Raw genomic sequence first — 23825 nt, forward strand, 5'->3', positions numbered from 1 at the left:
ATTAATGAACTTAACAAAATGTTGCATACATTCTAAAAGTTTCTCACACTGTTTAGGTTTACACACTCAGCAGAGATGAATTAGAAACTGTTCCATATTCAAGATTATAGGTGGAGCTACTATATGACACCTTGTCAAGTGAGTAAAAGACTGCAGCAAATGTAAAATGAAACAGATGAACAGGAAGATTTTCAAACAACACTTCTATTCAGAAGCTGAAATTAACAATCAGACCTGATACTAACGCACAGGTAAGTGATGGAAATGAAAGAATTAGTTTATTAGCATGAAACCGTAAAAATTTAATTTATGTAAAAATATATGTCGTTTATTTGGCTGTAAAGTAAAGTTTGATATGTGCTGTCAAAGGCTGCATAAACAGGAAACCAGTACTTGAACTGCAGACAGAATTTAAAAAAGTAAAATCATAACTTCATTAAACAAAAATGACAGGTATAGTGAGTTATTTGTTTAAAATATTACACTTACACCCTTGTTTACTGTGTTGTTTTTCATAAATAAAATAATATTTTTGCATTATAGTATTAAAATGTTGTTACAGATAAATGTGAAATATTTAGTTTATTTAATTTTTCCTACCAGCCAATAATATCTATTGCAGTGCCACATAGACCAGCAGTCTCAGACAGGGGTGGAGCTTATAGCTGAGTGAGGTTTTAGTGGTTGAAGCAGGTTTCGACATTCATCAACTCTGCTCTAACTTTCTGCCAGAAACTGCTTTCATGTATTGCTTTATGGCTCTTTTGACATAAGCAGTGGTTCTTAATTTTAGTTAGAATAATTTTTAACATGCAACATCAATTTTTGCACACAAACTTAATTACTCAGTCAGTGCACATTAGATTTATCAAATCTGCTCTGTTCAGCAATTAAGATTATATAATGACATTACGTATCTTTTCAGTCATGGCATCCTGCAGTGGTCCATTAAATGAGGAGCTCCAGTGCTCCATCTGTCTGGATGTGTTCACTGATCAAGTCACCACTCCATGTGGACACAACTACTGCAGAACCTGCCTGAACAAGTGCTGGACAAACACACTGACCTGGTGCTGTCCAACCTGTAAAGAAACATTCAGCAGAAGACCTGACCTTGAGATTAACAAAACCAATGGCACCGTAATAGAGGGAGATGTTAGGATGAGTCAAAGGGCCCTGTTCAGAGAGGGGGACACCGGAAAGCAACCTCTACTGAGGGGGACAGACCAACCCCCGCTTCCACTTCCCCGAAAGCGAATTCTACAGAGGTCCCAAGTCAATATTTTACTCAGGGGGCCCAGAAACAATAACAGTGCCCCTGAACACAACGCTGAGAGTTTAGCGCAACACTTGAAGGAGAATCTCAATCAAGGAAGATCTGAGGTGTTCTGTGACATCTGTGATGAAAGAAAGCAGAAAGCTGTGAAGTCCTGCCTGACGTGTCAAAGCTCTTACTGTGAGACTCACCTGGAGCCTCATCACAGAGTCTCACGTCTAAAGAAACACAAACTGATCAACGCTGTGGAAAATCTGGAGGATTATATATGCCAGAAACACCAGAGACCTCTGGATCTGTTCTGCAGAGATGATCAGACGTGTGTGTGTCTGTCCTGCACTGAAGGAGACCACAGGACTCACAACACTGTTCCTATAGAGGAGGAGAGTCAGGAAAAGAAGGCAAGAGATACAAACAAAACACTATAAACACCCATGAAATGCAGTTTTCTTTTCTCTGTGTTGACATGTTGAAAAGCTCGTCCCTTTTTCATGTTAAGATTGTATGTTTTTACCTTTTGAATTCATTATTTGAACTGGGTAGATTACTTACAAATTGCAGTCAGTTACTGATTACAGATTACATGATGAAATCGTCTCGGTTACGTATGGTAACTGTCATTCCCTGATGGAGGGAACGGAGACGTTGTGTCGAGTGTATGACACTAGGGGTTGCTATTGGGAGCCCAAACACCTCTGACATCTTTGAGAAAAAGCCAATGAAATTGGGTGAGCAGAATTTGCATGGCTGGCCACGCCCCAGACATCCATGTATAAATAGGCCAGCGTGGCATCTGCTCACTTGTTCTGTTCTGAGAAGTCGAGAAGCATCAGGACACAACATCTCCGTTCCCTCCATCAGGGAACGATGGTTACAATACGTAACCGAGACGTTCCCTTTCTGTCGTTCACACCGACATTGTGTCGACTGTTCGACACTACACTCTTAAACATAAAGGTACTTCACGATGCCATAGAAGAACCTTTTTGTTTAAATGGTTCCATAAAGAACCTTTAACATCTGAAGAACCTTACTGTTTAACAAAAGGTTTTTATGGCGAATAAGGTTCTTCAGATTATAAAAAGGTAAGAAAGAGATGGTTCTTTAAAGAACCTTTGACTGAATGGTTCTTTGTGGAACCAAAAATGGTTCTTCTATGGCATCGCTCGAAGAACCTTTTGAAGCACCTTTATTATACATAAAATACAGTGCAGTCAGTTTGGACGTAGCACAGTGCTCATTCATTCAACAAATGCACAGCTAAACAGATGAGTTTTGAGTCTGGATTTAAATGTGGCTAATGTTTGAGCACATCTGATCTCTTCTGGAAGCTGGTTCCAACTGCGGGTGGCATAATAGCTAAAAGCGGACTCCCCTTGTTTTGTGTGAACCTTTGGTATTTCTAACTGACTCGATCCTAATGATCTGAGTGGTCTGTTAGGTTTATATTCAGTGAGCATATCTGAAATGTATTTGGGTCCTAGGCCATTGAGTGATGATTTATATGATTTATGCTGTGACTCTGGACGGGCAGCTGTGACGTGCTGCTGTGACTCTGGACGAGCAGCTGTGACGTGCTGCTGTGACTCTGGATGAGCAGCTGTGACGTGCTGCTGTGACTCTGGACGAGCAGCTGTGATGTGACTTGACTTTAGGAGATCAGCTGTGACGTGCTGCTGTGACTGGACGGGCAGCTGTGACGTGCTGCTGTGACTGGAAGGTCAGCTGTGACGTGCTGCTGTGACTCTGGACGAGCAGCTGTGATGTGACTTGACTTTAGGAGATCAGCTGTGACGTGCTGCTGTGACTCTGGACTCTATTTTTCCACGGTACGGCTCCCCTCACGGTGAGCCCGTATCTTTCTCTAGCAGAGACCTTCTGCTGTGTATTGATCTCACCCCGGGCTGGCTGAGTCTACCCTAGGCCAGTCCATATGTGTATCTCCACATGGTACCTCCTTTATGCAGGATGTGGCTTCTGTAGCGTTCCCCTACTAAGGTACGCTTTCCCAGTGTTATCCATACCCACTGTACGGAACAGCAGTGGCTCTCATCTCTGCCTAAGCCCTGTCCTATCTTCCGTCCCAACTGGTGTGGGGGGACTTGCCGGCTTCCGCAGGGCACTGGAGGGGGTCAGCAATAGTGGCGTTTTCATATGGTTCCCATTTACGTCAGTCACTTGACGTTACATTGTACGTGACTGACTGAAAGGGAATGTCTCGGTTTCGTATGTAACCCTCGTTCCCTGAAGGAGGGAACGGAGACGTAACGTCCCGTCTCCACAGTTGCTGTACCACTGCTGTATGGCCAGGTCACACAGTCTCGGCTCCTCAGCGAAAAACTGATGAGCGTTTGCATGCGCTCTCCTTTTATACCTGCGCTGTGGGGCGGGGTGAGCGTGGCGAAACACGCACGCAACTGTCATTGGCTTGTTCTGTTAACACTCAAAGGTGATTGGGCTTTTGGGCGAGATCCCATTTATGCCAGTCACTTGACGTTACGTCTCCGTTCCCTCCTTCAGGGAACGAGGGTTACATACGTAACTGAGATGTTACTGTTTATAAGGTTTGAGAAGAAGGTCTGTCTAGCTGTGGCTAGTTCCACATTGAAAACAAGAAGGCTGTTTTTATAGATGCTATAGTGAATTTCTAGTTTCGTCTTCCGCCACATCCACTCAGCTTTTCTGCATTGTCTTTTCATACTCTGAACTGCTGTTGATTTTCTCCATGGTGATTTTTGTCTGACATTCTTCTTGCAGACTTTCACGGGAGCAATATCATCAATAACATTCTTAACTTTTGAGTTAAAGGAATCAAGGAGAAGATCAACAGAGTCTGCAGAAATGCTTGGTGTTGAAGATATAGCCTCCATGAATAGCACACTAGTTTTTTCGTTAATGCATCTCTTTCTGACAGAGACTGATCTAGATTAAGTGGTAACAGAGATCAATATATCAAAGAAAATACAGAGGTGATCAGATAGTGCTACATCGTTAATAACAATGGATGAAATGTTTAGACCTCTGCTGATGAGTAAATCTAGAGTGTGTCCTCGATTGTTTGTGGGTCAATGCACATGCTGAATCAGGTCAAAAGTGTTTAAAGCAGTTATAATTTCTTTAGTAGTTTTGATTTCTGCATTATCCATGTGAATATTAAAATCTCCTGCAATAGCAAAACAGTCAGTCTCTGAGGAAATCATTGATAACAGTTCTGTGAACTCTTCAACAAAGGCTGGAGAGTATTTTGGAGGCCTGTAAATAATGATAAACAGAATGTGTGGAGCACCTTTTCAGCACAATACCTAGATATTCAAAAGACAAGTACTGCCCAAATGACACATGCTTGCATTGATTAACATCTTTAAATAGAGTGGCTACACCTTCACCTCTCCTAACAGTCCTGCAGACACTTATAAAATTAAAGTTAGGAGGGGCTGTTTCATTGAGGACTGTTGCACTGCAGTTGTCTTCTAGCCATGTTTCGTTTAGAAACATAAAATCCAGGTTGTTTGTGGTTAAGCCATTGATCAGAAGTGATTTATTTTTTAGTGAGCGAATGTTTAAAAATGCTAACTTGCTGGCATTATTTTGTGTCTCAGCAATCTTGGATTGATGCATAATAGGCCAAAGATTAGATGGGTCAGCCGTACGGCTTGAGAAGGCCTTAGACTTTCTATCACGTGATAAAACAGATAGAGAAAGCTACAGGCACAATGGGTTGCAAGTTGCTGCTATCATAGCGGGGATCCGACACACATCACTGAGAGTAGCTATCAAGTCAAGTCAAGTCACCTTTATTTATATAGCGCTTTTACAATACAGATTGTGTCAAAGCACTTAACAGTATCAAATTGGAGGATAGAGTGTCAGTAATGTATAATGATAAGATTAAATACTAAATTTTCAATTTTCAGTTAAAGGCATTTCATTATTGAATTCAGAGATGTCATTGTCTAGCTCTGTTTAGTTTAAATAGTATCTGTGCAATCAAATCGGCGATAATCGCTAGAAATTAAGTGTCCCCAACTGAGCAAGCCAGAGGCGACAGCGGCAAGGAACCAAAACTCCTCTGTGACAGAATGGAGAAAAAAAAACCTTGGGAGAAACCAGGCTCAGTCGGGGGCCAGTTCTCCTCTGACCAGACGAAACCCGCAGTTCAAAAGTTTAGATTTCTATTTTAATTGTGTTGCAATTTCTAACAATAGTAGTATTATGTAGTTAGGTATTTTATTATATTTTAGTTATTTTGTTATTTTTGGTTGATATATCTGGGGATATATCTCTGGGGGTCATCTGGGTGTGCTGGTCTCCGCTGACGATCAGGGCTGTAGACATCATCTCTTGGTGCTGATCCACCATCTGATCGGATACGGACTGAGAAACAGACTAGGAAAGAAACAGACAAATATTAGCGTAGATGCCATTCAACTTACGATGTAACGAGTACATCGTGTGTTATGGGGAGTGTTCGGTTCCGGTTGATCTAATTAATGCAGCCTAACAATCCTTTAACAGATTGGAATAATAGAAGCGTATTAATGTGTTATGTGTAAGCCAGGCTAAAGAGATGGGTCTTTAATCTAGATTTAAACTGACAGAGTGTGTCTGCCTCCCGAACAGTGTTAGGTAGACTGTTCCAGAGTTTGGGTGCTAAATAGGAATAGGATCTGCCGCCCGCAGTCGATTTTGATATTCTAGGTATTATCAAACGGCCGGAGTTTTGAGAACGCAGCGGACGTGGAGGACTATAATGCGATAAGAGCTCGCTCAAGTACTGAGGAGCTAAACCATTCAGGGCTTTATAAGTAATTAACAAGATTTTAAAATCTATCCGATGCTTGATAGGGAGCCAGTGCAGTGTTGACAGAACCGGGCTAATATGGTCATATTTCCTGGTTCTAGTAAGGATTCTAGCTGCTGCATTTTGGACTAACTGTAGTTTGTTGATCAAGCGTGCAGAACAACCACCCAATAAAGCATTACAATAGTCTAACCTTGAGGTCATAAACGCATGAATTAACATTTCTGCATTTGACGTTGAGAGCATTGGTCGCAATTTAGATATGCTTTTGAGATGAAAAAAATGCAGTTTTACAGATGCTAGAAACATGGCTTTCAAATGACAGATTGCTATCGAACAGCACACCTAGGTTCCTGACTGATGAAGAAGAATTGACAGAGCAGCCGTCAAGTGTTAGATAATGTTCTAGGTTATTACATGTGGGGTTTTTAGGTCCGATAATTAACACCTCTGTTTTTTCAGAATTTAGCAGTAAAAAATTACTCGTCATCCAGTTTTTTATATCGACTATGCATTCCGTTAGTTTCTCAATTGTTGTTGTTCAGTTCAGTATCAGTTGTTTTTGGTTCACCTACACCAGATGGAGGAGGGTTTGGGCCCTGGCGTTGGGGCAGCGGTCGGAGAGCTCTCACAGGAGTTAGGAGGATGAGCTGGGTCCACAGGCTTTGGTGGTTGTGGGGCCCCCCATTTTTTAGTTGATATTTGGGGGCTTGCAGCGAAAGAGTGGGAGAGTTTGGTCCCAGCATACACCAGTTCCTCCATTTTCTGTGAGAAGCTTAGAAGTGGAGATGCTGGAGAGAGGGATAGTGTGTCTGGTGAGCGGGGCTCTGGCTCTGGTGTTTCCTGTGGCTGTGATATGTTGTCCTGGCTTCCCTGGCTGTTTTCCAGAAAGTCGTCCTTGGGTGCTGAGTCTGTGGCTGCGTGGGGTTATCAGTCTCCTTGTGGGATTCTTCAACAACAAGATGACTCGAAAGCTGATATGAAGTCCTGTGGTCACTCATATTCTGTCCAGGTGTGTGTGTGCCATTCAGGTTAAGTGGATTGGCACACATCTCTGAAGGATGACGGATGGAGAAATAGATATTGTCCTTTAGCACTCTTGCACCAAGTTTGTTTGGGTGGAGGCCATCCAGTTTAAACAGTTGTCTATGGCCCCAGAAAATATTGAAGTTGTCGATGAAGTTGACTCCTTTTATACTGCAGGTTCTTTGTAGCCATGTATTCAGCCCAAGCAGCCATGAAAACACGTTAGTTCCCCTTGCTGGGAGTGGTCCACTGATGAACGACTGAACTTCAAGTCTTTGAAGTGTTTCAAAGAGTTCACTGAAATCCTTCTTAAGGAGTTCTGACTGCTCTTTCCGAATAGCATTCTTCCCCACATGGATGATGATTCGATTTGCAGTCTTGTGCTTCATCAGAATGTTCCGAAGTTCCTTGTTCACATCAGAGACAGTTTCTAAAAATTTAATAGAGAAAAAATATTTTTTTTTACATTTAGCTAAATATATATATATATATTTTTTTTATCAGTATGTGTGTTCCCTGGGAATTGATCCCACAACCTTTTGTGCTGCTAGTGCAATACTCTACCACTGAGCCACAGGAACACCTTTTAGAATTAGGCAGAATCAATAAATTATGAATGATTTAATGCCATTGTATGTAGGCATTAAAAAGTAACTGTAATCTGATCATGAGCATAAAATGTCACATACTCTAATTATGAGTACTTTTGAATTTTGTAACGAATAGTCCACAGGAGGCGATTGTAGTGAACCCAAGTGCAGTTTATTTACAAAAGTAATCCAAAATAAAAACATAATCCAAATCGAGACTTGACTTGACTTGAACAGACGTGACTTGGCATGAACAGACTTGACTTGAACAGACTTGACTTGGCAGGAACAGACTAGACTCACCGACAGCAGGTTACAACATCAATACACGACGAGAGACAATGGAAACACGAGGGCTATAAATACCAAACAAAGAGGGTCACATGACACAAACCAACCAATGAGGAACAAGACACATAACACGGACAACCAATATCGACTACATGCGGCGTCACAAAGATCAGCTGCCGCCTGACAAAAGCAATGTATTCTGGTTAGAACATTTGTCCGACTTTGATCGGCGCTGCAGCCGCCTTACGATCACATGTGCCATTAAAGTACCGCGAGAGCAAAATGAGTCCAGCCACCTAGGTCAGGTGCTGCAGTTGCTCAAAATCGGCTGCGAGAGCCTTGATGATGACACACTTTATTCTCATTGTTCAGATTCTGTGATGACAAGCACGAAGTGTGTTGCGTGTTTATTCTAACAATTCAATTCCAATAATACTCACAAATCTGTTTTTATAACAGTAAAAGCTTTTTTAGTATAGTCGCACTGTTATCTTGAATAAGTTTTTATGGTGCTGCATTAAGCAGTATATAAAATTTTTTTTCTGTTGCTCATAAAAACTTTTGTATTTGACAAATATTGCATTTAATTCACTTATATCTGTAATAAGAGTATGGAAACACACGCGAGTGTCACTACCGGGAGCAGAAAGTGTCCGACTTGACACTTGAATTCGGCCCCGACAACAAGCGGCTACTCTCGCCAGCCGGTGGCAGGCTAGTGTAGTTCATCTACAAGAAGCCTTATGAGAACATGACACATGAACCAAAGAACCAATCAGAACATAACACACAGACAAGGGTAGCACATGACAATCACATGAGGGGCAAGGAACACATGACAAACCAGGAAACTAAAGTAAAAGCATGTATACAAAGCAAAAGACATGAACAAAACCCAAAACAATCCCTGACAGATTTTTGGTATCTGATAATATAATCTAGATTACATGTAATCAGTTATTACCCAGCTCTGGTTATGTGTTGAATTTAAGTTTTTAAAAAGATGCTGCTGAGCGTGACGTCATAACACAACCATTGCAGATTCCGAGGTATTTTTCCATGCTCAAAGTCTAGTGTGACCGCAGCTTTACCCTGAAAACTGTCAGAACATGGAAAGTTAAATTCAGAGATAAATGTGTATATTTTTCTTTGCATGTTGAATCAGCTGGTTCAGACACAGACAGATGTGCAGGAGATGATCCAGAACAGAATGGAGAAGATTCAAGAGATCCAGCACTCAGTAGAGCTGAGAAAGGTTAGAGATTGAATTATGAAAATTAATGTTAAGCTTCATAATATTTGAATACATAACAAAGCAGCTGAATTAAATGTTTTAACAGATTTTTTTTTGCAACTAATATGAGATCAGAAGATGAGAAATTTCATTTTTGATTGAACTGTATCATCAAAGTCAGTGTTGTGAACTTTTATCTTCTACGAAGCAGAGACCAGGAGACGTTGGGATATCTTTCATACAGAAGTTACTCTTTATTGAGAACTCGCTGCGCGTCGCTGTAGTCATCCAAGTCTAACTAAAGCAGTGATACATTGTAGTTTTAAATACATTTTAGGGGGCAGTGCTTAGGAATGGAGACCAAGCACCTGGGTGACAACTTTAAACAAAGCATGCAAATGAGAAAGACAGACCCAATCAACAACACTCGATTGCATTGATAATCCAATCAGTCTAACGATTCATGTCTGGGCCAGGGGGCTCCGAAAGCCATTTGCAGAACAAAAGATTCGAGTCTGGCTCATTTGGCTCATTTCACTTACAATAGGAGAACAGGAACTGGCAGGGACCTCTTTGCATCTGATGTGGTGATCTGACTCATGTCACCATTTTTCACCTTAAATGCTAAATACAAGGTATATAACTTCTTCAGTTTGTACACTATTACATTGGAATCTAAATTAAACATTTAAATAAATTTGTAATCCCACAATTCCCCCTTTGAGAGTTCTAATAACTCTCACAAAATACAAATTTAGACACTTAAAAGTTTATTCTTGTAACTTGTCATCGTTACAGGCACATAGCACTTGTTCTGTGTTGATTGTCTGTAATTGCATGCTGACACAGAAACAAAACATGCAATTATGGTCCGTGAAGTTCTTAATAATCTTTTCTGGTTGGAACTGTCATTTCTCGTGATGGGCGTGAGTCATTTGTTGCATGAAACACTTGATACTAACAGGTTTCCGAACCATGAAGAATTATCTTCAGCCATCAGGTGTAATTTTGCTGAAAGATCAAGAATGTCTTGATCATGTTGCTGGATGACTGAAGTTCTCGTATGTGATACTCTGCGTTGTGTATTTTTTTTTTCTTTGTTCTGTCTTCCGTGACAGTTGGCTCGGCAGTGGGTCTCGTTGTCTTTTAGAGGTTGTGGCTTCATACGCAGGTAAGGAGTTCGGCGCGTATGGGTCTCAGGACAGCCATCATGTGGTATCTGCACAGAGGAAGAAAGAAAACAAAAGACAGCAGTATTTGTTCTAAAGACTACAAACATTAGGGTTGTATCCTCTGTTCAATCTCGTCTACTATTGTTGTTCCTTCTTTCCCTATTTCTTAATTCCTGTGACACCTAAAGAACAGTGAGGTGAGGGTGGACTAGTGGATGGGGAAGGCCTATGAGGGATGTTCACCGCAGGGTTGGCCCCCGAAGCCTGTTGCTCTGGTTCTTCCCTGGGCTCCTCACTGGTCCATGTGTCCTAACCTATCCCTGTAGGTGGAGGAACAACTTTACAGTGTGACACATGAGTCCAAGTTTTCCTTCCCTGACACAATACTGCAGCTGCTGTAATCAACATCACTTGATGTGGTCCGTACCACTTAGGCTCTAATGGCTTGTTTCTGAACGACTTTATCATGACCCATTGACCTGGGATGATAGTGTGTCCACCTTCTAGTGGAGTCTGCCAACACGACTCAACTCTCTCTGGCACTCTGTACTGCCTTTGTGAGGTTTTCACAGTAGCGATCAGGGCATCTGAAACAATGTGAACATCAGCATTTCTAAGATCAATTACACCTGGCATCTGCATGGGACGCCCAGTAATAATTTCATGAGGGCTCAGTCCTACTGATCTGTTAGGTGACGCTCTCATACTACACAGTACTGCGGGCAGTGCTTCAACCCATGGTACTCCTTCCTGATGCATTTTGCTTAGCCTGGTTTTGATTGTTCTGTTTGATCGTTCAACCTGTCCTGATGCTTGTGGCCTATAGGGACAGTGAAGGTTCCACTTAATCTTCAACATTCTAGACACTTCCTTGACTACCTGTCCTGTGAAGTGGGTACCTTGATCTGAGTCAATGCAATCTGGTAATCCCCATCTGGGAATGAAATCAGTAACAAGACATTTAGCAGTATGTGCAGCTGTAGCACGCCCTGTTGGATAAGCTTCTACCCATCTTGAGAATTTGTCTATTACTACCAAAACGTCAGTTTTTCCTTTACAAGGGGGCAATGATATGTAATCAACTTGCAGGTGACGAAATGGCCCTGGTGGAGCTGGGGTATGTGCTGCTGGTGTGGTGGCTGCTGGTACCTCATTATTTTTCTGACATGTTACACATCTCTTGACTGTTTCAGTGGCTATGTTTCTGAATTTTGGATTCCACCATTGATTTGAGAACCTGTGATTCATCGTTGCTGGACCACTGTGACCCAAATTGTGTATTTGTTGAGCCAAATATGGCAACAGTGATTCGGGAGCAACATACTTTCCCCCTTTGGTCCAGCAGCTGGATGAATCCACAGTGGCTCCTTTGTCTAACCATGTCCATGCTTCATATAGAGGAACGTCTTTATACAGATCAATGATTGATTCCGGAGGTAGAATTGTCTTCTGTGCTGTACTACCTGAACACACTTGTACAGTTGCATAGAAACAAGCCTGTTTAGCCGCTACATCAGCAAGAGCATTACCTTTAGCTTCCGTAGTATTAGTTGTGAGGTGTGCTTTCACTTTGATCACCGCTAATTTCTTTGGGAGTTTCATGGCAAACATTAAATCTTTCACTAATCCAGCATGCTTAATGGGGGATCCAGCAGAAGTTAGAAATTGTCTGGTTTGCCAAATAACACCAAAATCATGAATTACCCCAAAAGCATACCTGGAATCTGTGTAGATATTTGCAGCTGATCCTGAAGCTAGCGTGCATGCTCTTGTTAAGGCTACTAGTTCTGCAGCTTGAGCTGAAAAATGATCTGGAAGTCGACCTGAAGCAACTACTTCAGTGGTGGAAGTTACTGCATATCCTGCTCGTCTGTTACCTTCAATAACTTGAGCTGAACCATCAACAAACAACTCCAATTCTGCGTTCTCTATGGGAGTTTCTGCTATTTCACTTGTCGCTGCATATGTAAGCGTAACACAATCATGAGTCATTTCACCTTCACCCTCTAACACAACTTCAGTCATTGCAGACATCATACATGAGGATGGGTTCGTGACTGGTGCACGCTGTATAACAATGTTCGGGGCTGTGAGAGTTGCTAACCAATTTCCCCAACGGGAGGAGGTGACAGAAGTGACTTTTGCTTGATTCATTAGTGCAGACACTGCGTGAGGGCATTTTACATTTACATTCTGACCTAACACCATTCCTGATGAAGCCTGAAGCGCTAGATGAACTGCCTGTACTGCTCTGAGGCATGGGCCCATACCTTGAGCGACTATGTCAAGTTTACCAGAATAGTAATGAATTGGGCGTAAGCTGCCCCATGATCTTGCATTAGACATGCAGTCATAAAGCCTAAGTGTTCATGGACATAAAGCACAAAGGGTCTATCTGATTGGGCAATTCCTAATGCTGGTGCTTGACATAGTGCTCTCTTCAAATCATTAAAAGCTTTGAGATGAATTTCTTCCATACAAACAGTATCTGAATCTTTACCATGGCCTTTCAACAAATCATAGAGAGGCTGTGCAATCGAGGCATAGTCTTCAATCCAAGGTCTACAGTAACCTGCTGTTCCTAAAAATGAGCGGAGTGTTTTAATGGTAGTAGGCGGAGGTATGGCTTTGACTGAAGCCGCCGATCCTGTGTAATGGATCTATTTCCTGCACCAATTGTTTGACCCAGAAATGTGACTTGCTTTTTAGCAATTTGAGCTTTGTGAAAGCTGCATTTGTGTCCTTTTTTATGCAAATAGTCCAACAATGCTGTCAATTCAATTTGATGTACCTCGTGGTCTGTTGAGGCAAGCAAAATATCATCGACATATTGAATCATAGTGGACTGTTTGACTGGACATTCTGGGTCACACAAATCACGTCTGACAGCCTGATGGTATATGGTCGGCGAATTCTGAAATCCCTGTGGCAGACGTGTCCACTGGTATTGTTCATAGTCAACTGTGAAAGCTAACCATGACTGGCTGTCAGAGTGCAACGGTACAGAAAAGAATCCATTAGACATATCAATTACTGAAAAATCTTACAATCTAATGGTAAGCCATTACAAATTGTAGATGGATCTGCCACTAGGGGTGATTTTATCAATATGTTTATTGGCTACTCTGTAGTCTATTGTAAGTCTCCATGCCCCATTTGATTTCTTGATGGGCCATATGGGTGAATTACATGGACTGTTGGTTTTAATTAGCACTCCTTGCTTCAGCAACTTTTCTACAATAGGTTTGATTCCTGTATAGCTTCCTTATTAATCGGATATTGTTTGGTGACCGGAGGTGGATTTCCGTCAATTTAACTGGTTCTACACCTGTTAACAAACCACAATCATCCTTGTCTTTAGCCCAAATTAGATGATTCTGTAAGAAAGCATACTCAGTAGGGATTGCATTATTGGTAGAAACTTGTGCTGAGGAAATTTTTATGCTAGCGGATTCTGAGGACACGTCTAACGTTAGATGTACTTGTCTCAGAAGATCCATGCCTAAAATTGCACCTGTATTTAATGGAGCACATAGCAATTTTGTAGTCAGAGTTTTTGGGCCAAATTGTACCTCTATGGGTGGGGTTTCATACAAAACAGAATCTTCACCTATTACGCCAGTTAAACAAAGTTTGGTTTTCTTGTATGGGATGTTTAAAACTTGTGCCAATTTTGTAGGAATTACTGTACACTCTGCACCTGTATCAAGCAAAAAATCAATCTCTTTCTCTTTTACGCTACCTTTCACAAAAATTATTTTGTCATTGTGATGGATTACAGGGGAAAGGTAGCTACTCACAGCCCCAACAATTAGTTTTTTTCCTGGTCTTGTTGTGCTCTTAGAAGAGCCTGTACGAGCTGTCCTAAAGTTTCAGTGGTCACTGGCGGAACTACTTCAGGGTTGTAGGCAGGCTGAGGAGGAGCAGAATTATGCATACCATTTCTTTTACTATCTTGCAACTTCTTCCTACACTCTTTCTCCCAATGTCCTAATTTTTCACAGTAGTTGCATTTGCCTTCTCTTTTAGACCATCTCTTATCTTGTTTTGTTGTGTTAAACGTAGCTGCTGCTACTCTCACTTTTGCCTTGACATCAGCATCTCTTTCCCATGTAGCTAACCTGTCTAGGTTACTTCTGAGAGTTCTGTTAGACCAAGTTAGATCTAAGAATGGTAAAGCTTTTCTGTATTCGGCTACAAGGCCATCTGACCAGATACGAACTAGGGGTCCCTTGTCATCTAGCACACTTTCAGGGTCATCAACAATTCCACTGTAAATTACAGCTGACTGACAAAATCTCTCAGTATATTCACTCACAGTTTCTTCTTTCTTTTGCACACAGGTAGTAATTCTAGACCAATCTATTTTGGGTCCCAAGATATTCTTTAGGATTTTCAAAATACCTTCTCTTAAATCACCTTTACTTGCATGTCGCAGTTCAGAAGTAACAGCAGTTTCAAAACTGTTGAATTCAGATTCAGTTAGAATTTGTGACATCAACTGCGTTACCTCTGTTAAAGACATGTCGTAAAGGCGCATTTTACTGATCAATACTCTTCTAAATTCAGAAAAATGTGTGCGTGCTGAGGGTAAGCTCTGAGACAGTCTCTCTATATCTTTAGGTCCTAGTGTTTTGGCAACAGTTTGTACTGGCACAACAGAAGAGTTGAGGGGAACACTTTCAGTTTCCTCAATTCTGAGAGATCTTCTCCGAGCACCACAAACATTGACCGAATTTACAGGCACATCAATTACTGATTGGAGAGCTACATCTCTTTCAAAGAATGCTTGTAAATCAGGGTAAATGCTATCCGGCTGGCTAACTTCCACATCAGTTTTGCTGCAGCTTTGTTGCGGTTCAATTTCTTAGTCAAAGAGGATATTCTAGCTTGAAGCTCATTGTTCTGTTTCTCTAGCTCTGAGTTACGCTGAGATTGTTGTGTAGCTAGTGCTAAACCAAATTCTCTGTGGCAGCAGATAATGCCTTTCACATTGTTCTTGCGAACACATGCTCCTAATACCTTTTACACTCATCTACAGACCAAGTCTTATCTGGATGGATCTCATATTTCTGAATTAGTTCTTGTCTAACTTTTCAGTGACTATTAGGTTCATTTGCACTCCTAACAGTGATTTGAATTCGCTATCTGACCACAAAGGAGTCGCAAGACCACCCTTTTCTGTTGTTGGAATCAGCCTAGCATTCCTTCTAACCATTTTGTACGTTTCTTCTGTACCACACAAACAAAAACACTAAAACTTCTCTGATCAACAGAGGGTACACTTGTTAACACAGCTTAACTATTGTTAACTTTGTTACCACACAATCAAAACACTAAAACTTCTCTGATCAACAGAGGATAAATCAAAATTATTAGCATGAAATGCTAAACTTCTCTGTGAAAAGAGGATAAACCAAAATAACTAGCACGTAAATGCCAATCTTCCCTGCCTACACAGAACAGAGGATAAAACAATATTAGCACTTGATGCTAAACTTCCCTGCCTGGACAGAGGGTAACTTCATCTCTAAAAGTTCATTTTTTTAGAGGAAAACTTAGTTAACCAAACCCTACAGCTGTCTGTTAACTCTTCTCTGACGGCGCAGAGGATAAACAAATTTGTACTGGTCTTAAAGGTTCTTTTGGATTAGAGACAGCACTCACCACAACCTTGGTTGAGAGAAAATTCAGTCTGGAAATCTTTGTTCAGCTTGAAGTTTTCGCTGGATTCCAAAAGATGCAGTCTGGAAGCAGATCTTTGTTTGAGCTTGAAGTTTTCAAACTGGATTCAGGTGAGGAAGCTGGAACTCTATCCGGGTCACGGCACCATCTGTTGTGAACTTTTATCTTCTACGAAGCAGAGACCAGGAGACGTTGGGATATCTTTCATACAGAAGTTCCTCTTTATTGAGAACTCGCTGCGCGTCGCTGTAGTCATCCAAGTCTAACTAAAGCAGTGATACATTGTAGTTTTAAATACATTTTAGGGGGCAGTGCTTAGGAATGGAGACCAAGCACCTGGGTGACAACTTTAAACAAAGCATGCAAATGAGAAAGACAGACCCAATCAACAACACTCGATTGCATTGATAATCCAATCAGTCTAACGATTCATGTCTGGGCCAGGGGGCTCCGAAAGCCATTTGCAGAACAAAAGATTCGAGTCTGGCTCATTTGGCTCATTTCACTTACAATAGGAGAACAGGAACTGGCAGGGACCTCTTTGCATCTGATGTGGTGATCTGACTCATGTCACCATTTTTCACCTTAAATGCTAAATACAAGGTATATAACTTCTTCAGTTTGTACACTATTACATTGGAATCTAAATTAAACATTTAAATAAATTTGTAATCCCACATCAGCATGAAATGGAAGTTGTGATTTTCTTCCCTATTGTGACACATATCTGAGTGAAACGGCTTCTCGATCGAAAAAAAAAATGTAATGGGTGGGATGTAATTTGGTCCATCGGGAATTGAATGGATCACTGGATTATTGTTGTTTGCTATTGCTTCAATCTCATGTCAGTCACAGGTTGTCCCAACCTTTCACAGAGACTTGCGTCATCAGGGAAGAGAAGAAATGGGAGGGGAAGCAATTTTGATTACAGATTACACAGGCACATAAGTTTAAAGAAATGATGTGCACAGATAAATCATCTAATAAATATATGCAATATTCCATAAAAAATAAGAATTGCCCATTTAAATTTCATGGTGTCTATAAATAAATGTAAATACATAAATTAATTTGCTAATTCATCTCATTTATCAGAGAAACACACAGAAAGAGAAATCAGCCAGTGTTGAGCTCTTCACTGACCTGATCAGCTCCTTTGAGAGATGTCAGTCTGAGCTGCTGAAGATGATGGAGGAACAGCAGAAAGCATCAGAGAAACAGGCTGAAGATCTCATTAAAGAGCTGCAGCAGGAAATCACTGATCTGAAGAAGAGAAACACTGAGCTGGAGCAGCTCTCACACACTGATGATCATCTGCGCCTCCTACAGGTCTGTCAATATCTACCTCATTCAGGGGTTTGGGTCCTATCCCCTATTAGCATCATTCAGATACTGTTTATTTTTTATTATAATTACGCTATAATACTATTAGTTTTTTTTAATTATTATTTTTCATGTTATTTATTTGTATTTTTTTTTTCATTTGTTTTCATTGCAATTTTAGTTAAAGTTTTAGTATTTTATTTATTTTTTATTTTATTTATTTTTTTTAATGTGTCTATTGTTCTCTTTCAAACAATTGCTCGGTATCTCACTACGGGAAACGCCTCAGGTGTGATAGACTATGGAAGCACCAATCACACCATACCATGAGATTTTCTCTATGCTCCGGTGGATTCTAAGGGTTTATTCGGATTAGACAGATCCTGGCCTGTTTTCTCTCTGTCTGCTAGATGGAGCCAAATAAATCCACTGGCTTTTTATCAGGAGGGTTGGAGAAAGTGTTCCTTGGGTCCTTGCGACGGAAACCAAGTGTTACAGGCTTCAGTTTGCTGTAAAACCCCCTCCTTTCAACGGGGTTATAAGCATCTGTAGCAAGAGGGGATTTGACTCAGGTGCTAGAAGAAGAAATAGCCTCCCTTTTTAGAGAAAAGAGCTATAAGACGAGCTCCAGTGGGGGAAACTCAGAAAGGCTATTACTCCTGTTATTTTCTAATTCCAAAGAAAGATTGAGGGTAATACCGGATATTGGACCTGCATGCTCTAAACAAGCACTTAATAAAGTGCAAATTTAGAGTACTTACAGTTGGAGATCTCACTCGCTCAATCTGCACGGGTGACTGCTTTTCTGCGGCTGATCTCAAGGATGCTTATGAGCATGATGGCTTCATCGCTGTCAGTGGTCTCACTGAGTTTCCTCAGAACAAGGGATTTCCAGCTGCAGCTGGGGAAACTCACATGTGGAAACCCACATGTGGGTAGCTGCAAGACATCTGTGAGAGAATCAGGGGAATGCTTGGATGCTCTTCATCAGTGTAGAGATGGGGGCTCCATTGGGGGGCATGCCTTTAAGAAAAGTTGTGACCATGGATGCATCCCTGATGGGCTGGTGGGCTGTCTTTCAGGGCAGATCGGTAAACGATCGCTGGACGCCCCAGCTCTACAAATTTCACATAAACCTCCTGGAGTTGATAGCAGTGTTTCTGGCATTGAAACATTTTCTGCCATTCCTAAGGGGATGTCATGTTTTGATCAGGGCAGACAACACGACTGTGGTGGTGTATATCAACCACCAAGGGGGGACGCATTCGGTGCAATTGCACAGTCTAGCGTACAAGTTGATTGTCTGGTGCACTGTGCACCTCAGTTCACTCCATGTGACGCGTGTCCCGGGAGTCCTGAATGTAGGAGCGGATCTCCTTTCAAGGAGAATGGACACTTAATTCACAAGTGGTGGATCAAATTTGGGAGAGGTACAGAAGGGCCACTGTAGATCTCTTCGTTTCGCAGGCAAACACAAAGTGTCTGCTTTACTTCTCTCTCAAGGACGAAAATGTGCCTTTGGGTGTGGATGCGCTGGCACACCCGTGGCCAAACCTGTTGCTTAATGCATCCCCCCAGCTGAATCTAATTTCTCCCACTCTAGACAGAGGAAGAGAAAACAGATTACCTCTCCTCCCGATAGCCCCTCGTTGGCCCGGGGAGGCTGTGGCTGGCAGAGATTGTTCAGCTCCTTCAGGGAGAGCCCTGACCATTCCCATTGTGCCAGGACCTGCTGTCACAAGTGGGTGGGCAGATATTTCACCCTCTACCCGAAGCCAGTCAATCTTTGGGTCTGGCCCATGAGGTGCTAAATTTGAATGCACTTGGGCTTTCACAGGAAGTTATAAACATTATCCAGAGTGCTAGAGCTCCATCAATACACTCATTATATAATCTCAAATGGCACGTGTTTGAGGAATGATGCACTTGTAGGGGAATTACTTTGAAATTCCTTTTCAGTGCTCTGTAAGCAATATTCTCTGTTTTTTGCAGAGCCTAATGGACAGTGGTAGAGTGTTTTCTACTATTAAGGTTTATCTGGCTGCTATGTTGGCTTGCCACATAGGCTTTGAAGGAGCCTTAGTGGGTCAACATCCTATTACATGTTGCTTTATGAAGGGAGTGAGACGTTTGAGACCAGTGTTGAAGCAGCTTATCCTGTCATGGGACTTGTCCAAGGATCTGAGTGCTTTAACTCAGGCCCCGTTTGAACCTATGGAGAATGTTCATATTAAATCTCCTTGCAGCGCCTTTCTCATTGGATGCTGGAGACGACCGAGTTGGCCTATACAGCTATGGGTCTCGATTCCCCGGTGGGCTTAAGGGCTCATTCCACACAAGGAATTGCTGTATCATGGGCTCTATTCAGGGGGATTTCGGTAGGAGATATTTGCATGGCAGCTAGCTGTGCTTCCCCTCATACATTTATCAGATTGTTCTGTCTGGATCTCACTATGCCTTCTATGGTTCATGTAGTTCTCAAAGTCAGCTTGTGAGTGAAATGAGAGGTTATCTCTTATTGTTGCGGGGTCTGTTCTGCAGCTTTGGAAAGCATGCGTTACGGGAGTTGGCCGAATCATTCCCATTGTGAGATACAGAGCGATTGTTTGAAAGAGAATGTTACTCGCATAACCCTGGTTCTCTGGAAACAGAGTGAGGTATCTTACCAAGTTTCCCTTCTCGCATAACAGGGAGGAAGTGCATGCTTAGAATGCCGTTTCAGGGATCAAAGCAGCATATATAGGAAGGGGGTGGGGTCCTGTCATGAGCTGTGATTGGACTGCCCTGTGGACAGACGTGGTGTGATTGGTGCTTCTGTAGTCTATCATGCCTGAGGCATTCCCCATAGAGAGATACCTCACTCTATTTTCAGAGAACTGTTGTTACACAAGTAACCTTACGTTTTTTTATTAATTTCAGGATCAGGGAAAGGTTAGTTTGACCATTTTTCTCACCAGTCTTTAGAAATCATACAGAACAGGATGAAACATTAATAAATTCATATTAGGAAAATGATTTAACTTTCTCTTTCCTGCTGTAGATTTTCTCTTCCCTATACAGCCATCCACACAAGAACTGGACTGAGATCAGTATTGACTCTGATGTGAATGTACTCCCTATGAATAGAGCTCTGACTCTAGTGAAGAAAACTCATGAGACACTAAAGAAAAAACTCAGTCACACTGGTATGTGATTTTCAAATACAGTTAAAGATTTTATTTTTTGCCAGTAAATATTCCCACTTAAATCCAGTTTTAATCATTGTGTTATGATGGTAATTTCCAGACAATTATTTAGTCTCAGTTTGTAAAGGATCACACCATTTTAAAAATAACCATAACATAACATAAAAACACCCATCAAACACTCAGCATTAAACTGGTCTGATAAAATAATTTACTAACACTGTCTATGTGAAGTATTATCCAAACTTCACCTCATAACCAGTTAAAGAAGTATTTAGTGACATGTCAGGTACATCAATATGCAAACTTCACTCACAAGAATTACATTAGAAACTCGTAACTGGAAATCTGCCTGAAAACATACTGTAACCTGCCTAATACATTTTCCCTTCTTATAAGAATAATTTAGACAGTTTACGACTCAAATGACAAGAAAAGATTGTAGTTTTACTGATTTAATAAATAATTGTAAATATTAGAGCTTTAATAAAAATCCCATTAAAAAATAGGAAATTCACATTCCTATTTTTTTAGTGCTGTCAATCGATTAAACAATTAAATCGCGTTAAATCACAGTCATGGACTGTGATTAATCATGATTAATCACAAATTTAAAATACTAGGATTTACCTGTAAATGTGTTGAAATATAGAAATGTATGACAAACTAGTTTAAGGAAACAGAACCTTTAACACTTCCGCCAGGTAATCCTTATTATTGTTTTATCATTATTCTTTTGTTTTTATTCAGCAATTATCAGCCTTTATACTGGCAATAAAACGTTTACCAAGCCACATCGCTTCAATCCCAGTATACAGTTACCCAACTATTATCAAAAGTATTTCTAAATAAATACAACAAAACATTTTCTTGCGACCTCACCTTACGTGAACTATTATGACAAAATGCATTATGAAGAAGAATTGGACCTGTTCTGCATGTGCATTAGAGCTAATATTAGCATCATGCTACATAAGACAATTTATGAGATTAATAGTGCACTTTTACTCAGAACTCACTTCAAACCACCATCGAGTGTTTGTAATAGCTTCTTTTTACAATCACATGTGGAATTTGGTCGTTTACTGTTGTTAAACTATGCTATTTATAGCCTTTTATATCGCTGCACAAATTAGCATTTCAGATGTACACATTCAACTCAAGAAAATCACACACAAATATCCTTTCGTAATCGTGTTTATTATCTGATATAATCTATAGTGGCTGTTGTCATGTTTATTTCTGCTGTGTAAAAGCCTTAACATGTGCTCTGCTGAAACTCACCTTGTTTGTGATGTTACAACCGCCTCTCCGTTCTTAAGTTGCCAGGTATACATTCCAAGTATAATACACATTAATAAAAGGATCTATTTTAATTATTATTTGTCTATATACATATTGGGTGGCCGTGGAACATTATAAAAGGAGCCCAAAAAAACGCAACCCATGGCTCTGTAATTTTTCCCCAACTGTACTTTCAAAACAGCTGAACTTGTGCCGCTGCCCTGGCAACACTGGTTCGCTGTACCCTCATCACACAATGATAGATAACCTTCCACGCTGAGATGACGGCAAGAAGTTGGGGTCAAACCTTATCAAATTATTAATTTGCGTTAAAAAAAAGTTTTGTGTTAAAATTTTTAGATTAATCGCATGCGTTAACGCGTTATCGTTGACACCCCTACTATTTTTAAATAGACTTAATTATATCTACTTATATTTCATCGTCTTATATTGTTATCTGTGTCCACAGCGTTGAAGTGTGTACTGAAGTTTTCAGGTACGTGTGACTGACATAATTTTCTTTAATACACTTTATAGTCTGTATTTTATATATATGAACATGTTTGTTCTGAAGTTGATTGATAATGTCTAATCTCTCATCTAGTGGATGTGACTCTGGATCCTGTTACAGCGAATTCATATCTCATCCTGTCTGATGATGGAAAACATGTCAGTCATGGAGATATTGAGCAGGATGCCCTGGAAAACCCAAAGAGATTTGATGTCAGTTTGTGTGTTCTGGCAAAGGAGGGATTCAGTTCAGGCAGATTTTACTATGAGGTGCAGGTGAAGGGAAAAACTCAGTGGAATTTAGGAGTGGCCAGAGAATCCATTAACAGGAAGAGGGAGATCACACTGACCCCTGAGGATGGATTCTGGGTTGTGATTGTGAAGAATGAGAATCACTATATAGTTTTTGATAATCCAGTGGTCATGTTCTCTCTGAGAGTGAAACCTGAGATTGTGGGAGTGTTTGTGGATTATGAGGAGGGTCTGGTCTCTTTTTATGATGCACAGCACAGATCTCATATCTACTCTTTCACTAGTCAGACTTTCACTGACAAACTCTATCCATACTTTAATCCAGGCCTTAATGATGAAGGTAAAAACTCAAAACCACTGATCATCACACCTGTCAAAATAAAAAGAATCAACACCTCTAGAATATGAAAAATGAATTCTAAAAGATTATCTATATGATGATTTATGTTGCCTTAAAAAACAATTATTTATAGAATTGTTATTTTTTAAAAATGAATTATTTTATTGATTATAGCTATTTTTTGTTTTTGTTTTCTTGCTATCACAAATTAATTTTCTCATGATCTTGATATAACAAAAGTTGTTATATAAATATATATATATGTGTGTGTGTGTGTGTGTGTGTGTGTGTGTGTGTGTATATATATATATATATATGTATATATATATATATATGTATATATGTATATATATATATATATATATATATATATATATATATATATATATATATATGTATATGTATATATATATATATATATATATATATATATATATATATATATATATATATATATATATATATATATATATATGTGTGTGTGTGTGTGTGTGATTTTACTGAGTCTACTGTTGCTATAGTAATGAATGCAACTTTCACACACATCTGATCGACAGATAAACCGTGCATTTTTGTATGTTGTGTATATTTCAGCAAAAGTTTGCGTCGCTAATACAGTCAACAATATATAAGTAAATATAGGCTAATCAATTACTGATTATTTCCCCAGTATACCCAGTATCCCCCAGTGTTAACTTTTACATAATATTATTCAATACAAAAATTTTGAAATTCTGCATTATATACCAACAGTTTGTACAGTTGTGTGTTCTACATGTTAATAAAGAATTACATGTAAAATTCTGTGATTCTTGGTTTATATTAGAATAACTATAGCATCTGAATAAAGACAGAT

At 40.3% G+C, this 23825-nt stretch overlaps 1 protein-coding gene across 2 annotated transcripts; it reads left to right on the forward strand.

Annotated features, from left to right (window-relative positions):
• On the forward strand, positions 1-23266 carry LOC131532415 (nuclear factor 7, brain-like). Of its 2 annotated transcripts, XM_058764043.1 has the most exons (7): positions 3-251; positions 926-1677; positions 9150-9239; positions 17171-17404; positions 20439-20583; positions 22337-22363; positions 22472-23266. In XM_058764043.1, the coding sequence occupies exons 2-7, from the start codon at positions 928-930 to the stop codon at positions 23035-23037; spliced, it is 1812 nt and encodes a 603-aa protein (XP_058620026.1). In that variant the 5' UTR covers positions 3-251; positions 926-927; the 3' UTR covers positions 23038-23266. The 2 variants fall into 2 exon arrangements, with proteins under 2 accessions (XP_058620027.1, XP_058620026.1); XM_058764044.1 differs by lacking the exon at positions 9150-9239 and having other exon boundaries at positions 1-251.
• The last annotated feature ends 559 nt before the right edge of the window (positions 23267-23825 follow it).

The sequence above is a fragment of the Onychostoma macrolepis genome, chromosome 23 (assembly GCF_012432095.1).
Source record: "Onychostoma macrolepis isolate SWU-2019 chromosome 23, ASM1243209v1, whole genome shotgun sequence".
NCBI lineage: Eukaryota > Metazoa > Chordata > Actinopteri > Cypriniformes > Cyprinidae > Onychostoma > Onychostoma macrolepis.

Coding starts and splice junctions, on each gene's coding strand:
- LOC131532415 (XM_058764043.1), top strand. CDS start 928: ATGGCATCCTGCAGTGGTCCATTAAATGAGGAGCTCCAGTGCTCCATC. Junction 1,678..9,149: donor AGGAGAGTCAGGAAAAGAAG/GCAAGAGATACA, acceptor ATGTTGAATCAG/CTGGTTCAGACACAGACAGA. Junction 20,584..22,336: donor GAAAAAACTCAGTCACACTG/GTATGTGATTTT, acceptor CTGTGTCCACAG/CGTTGAAGTGTGTACTGAAG.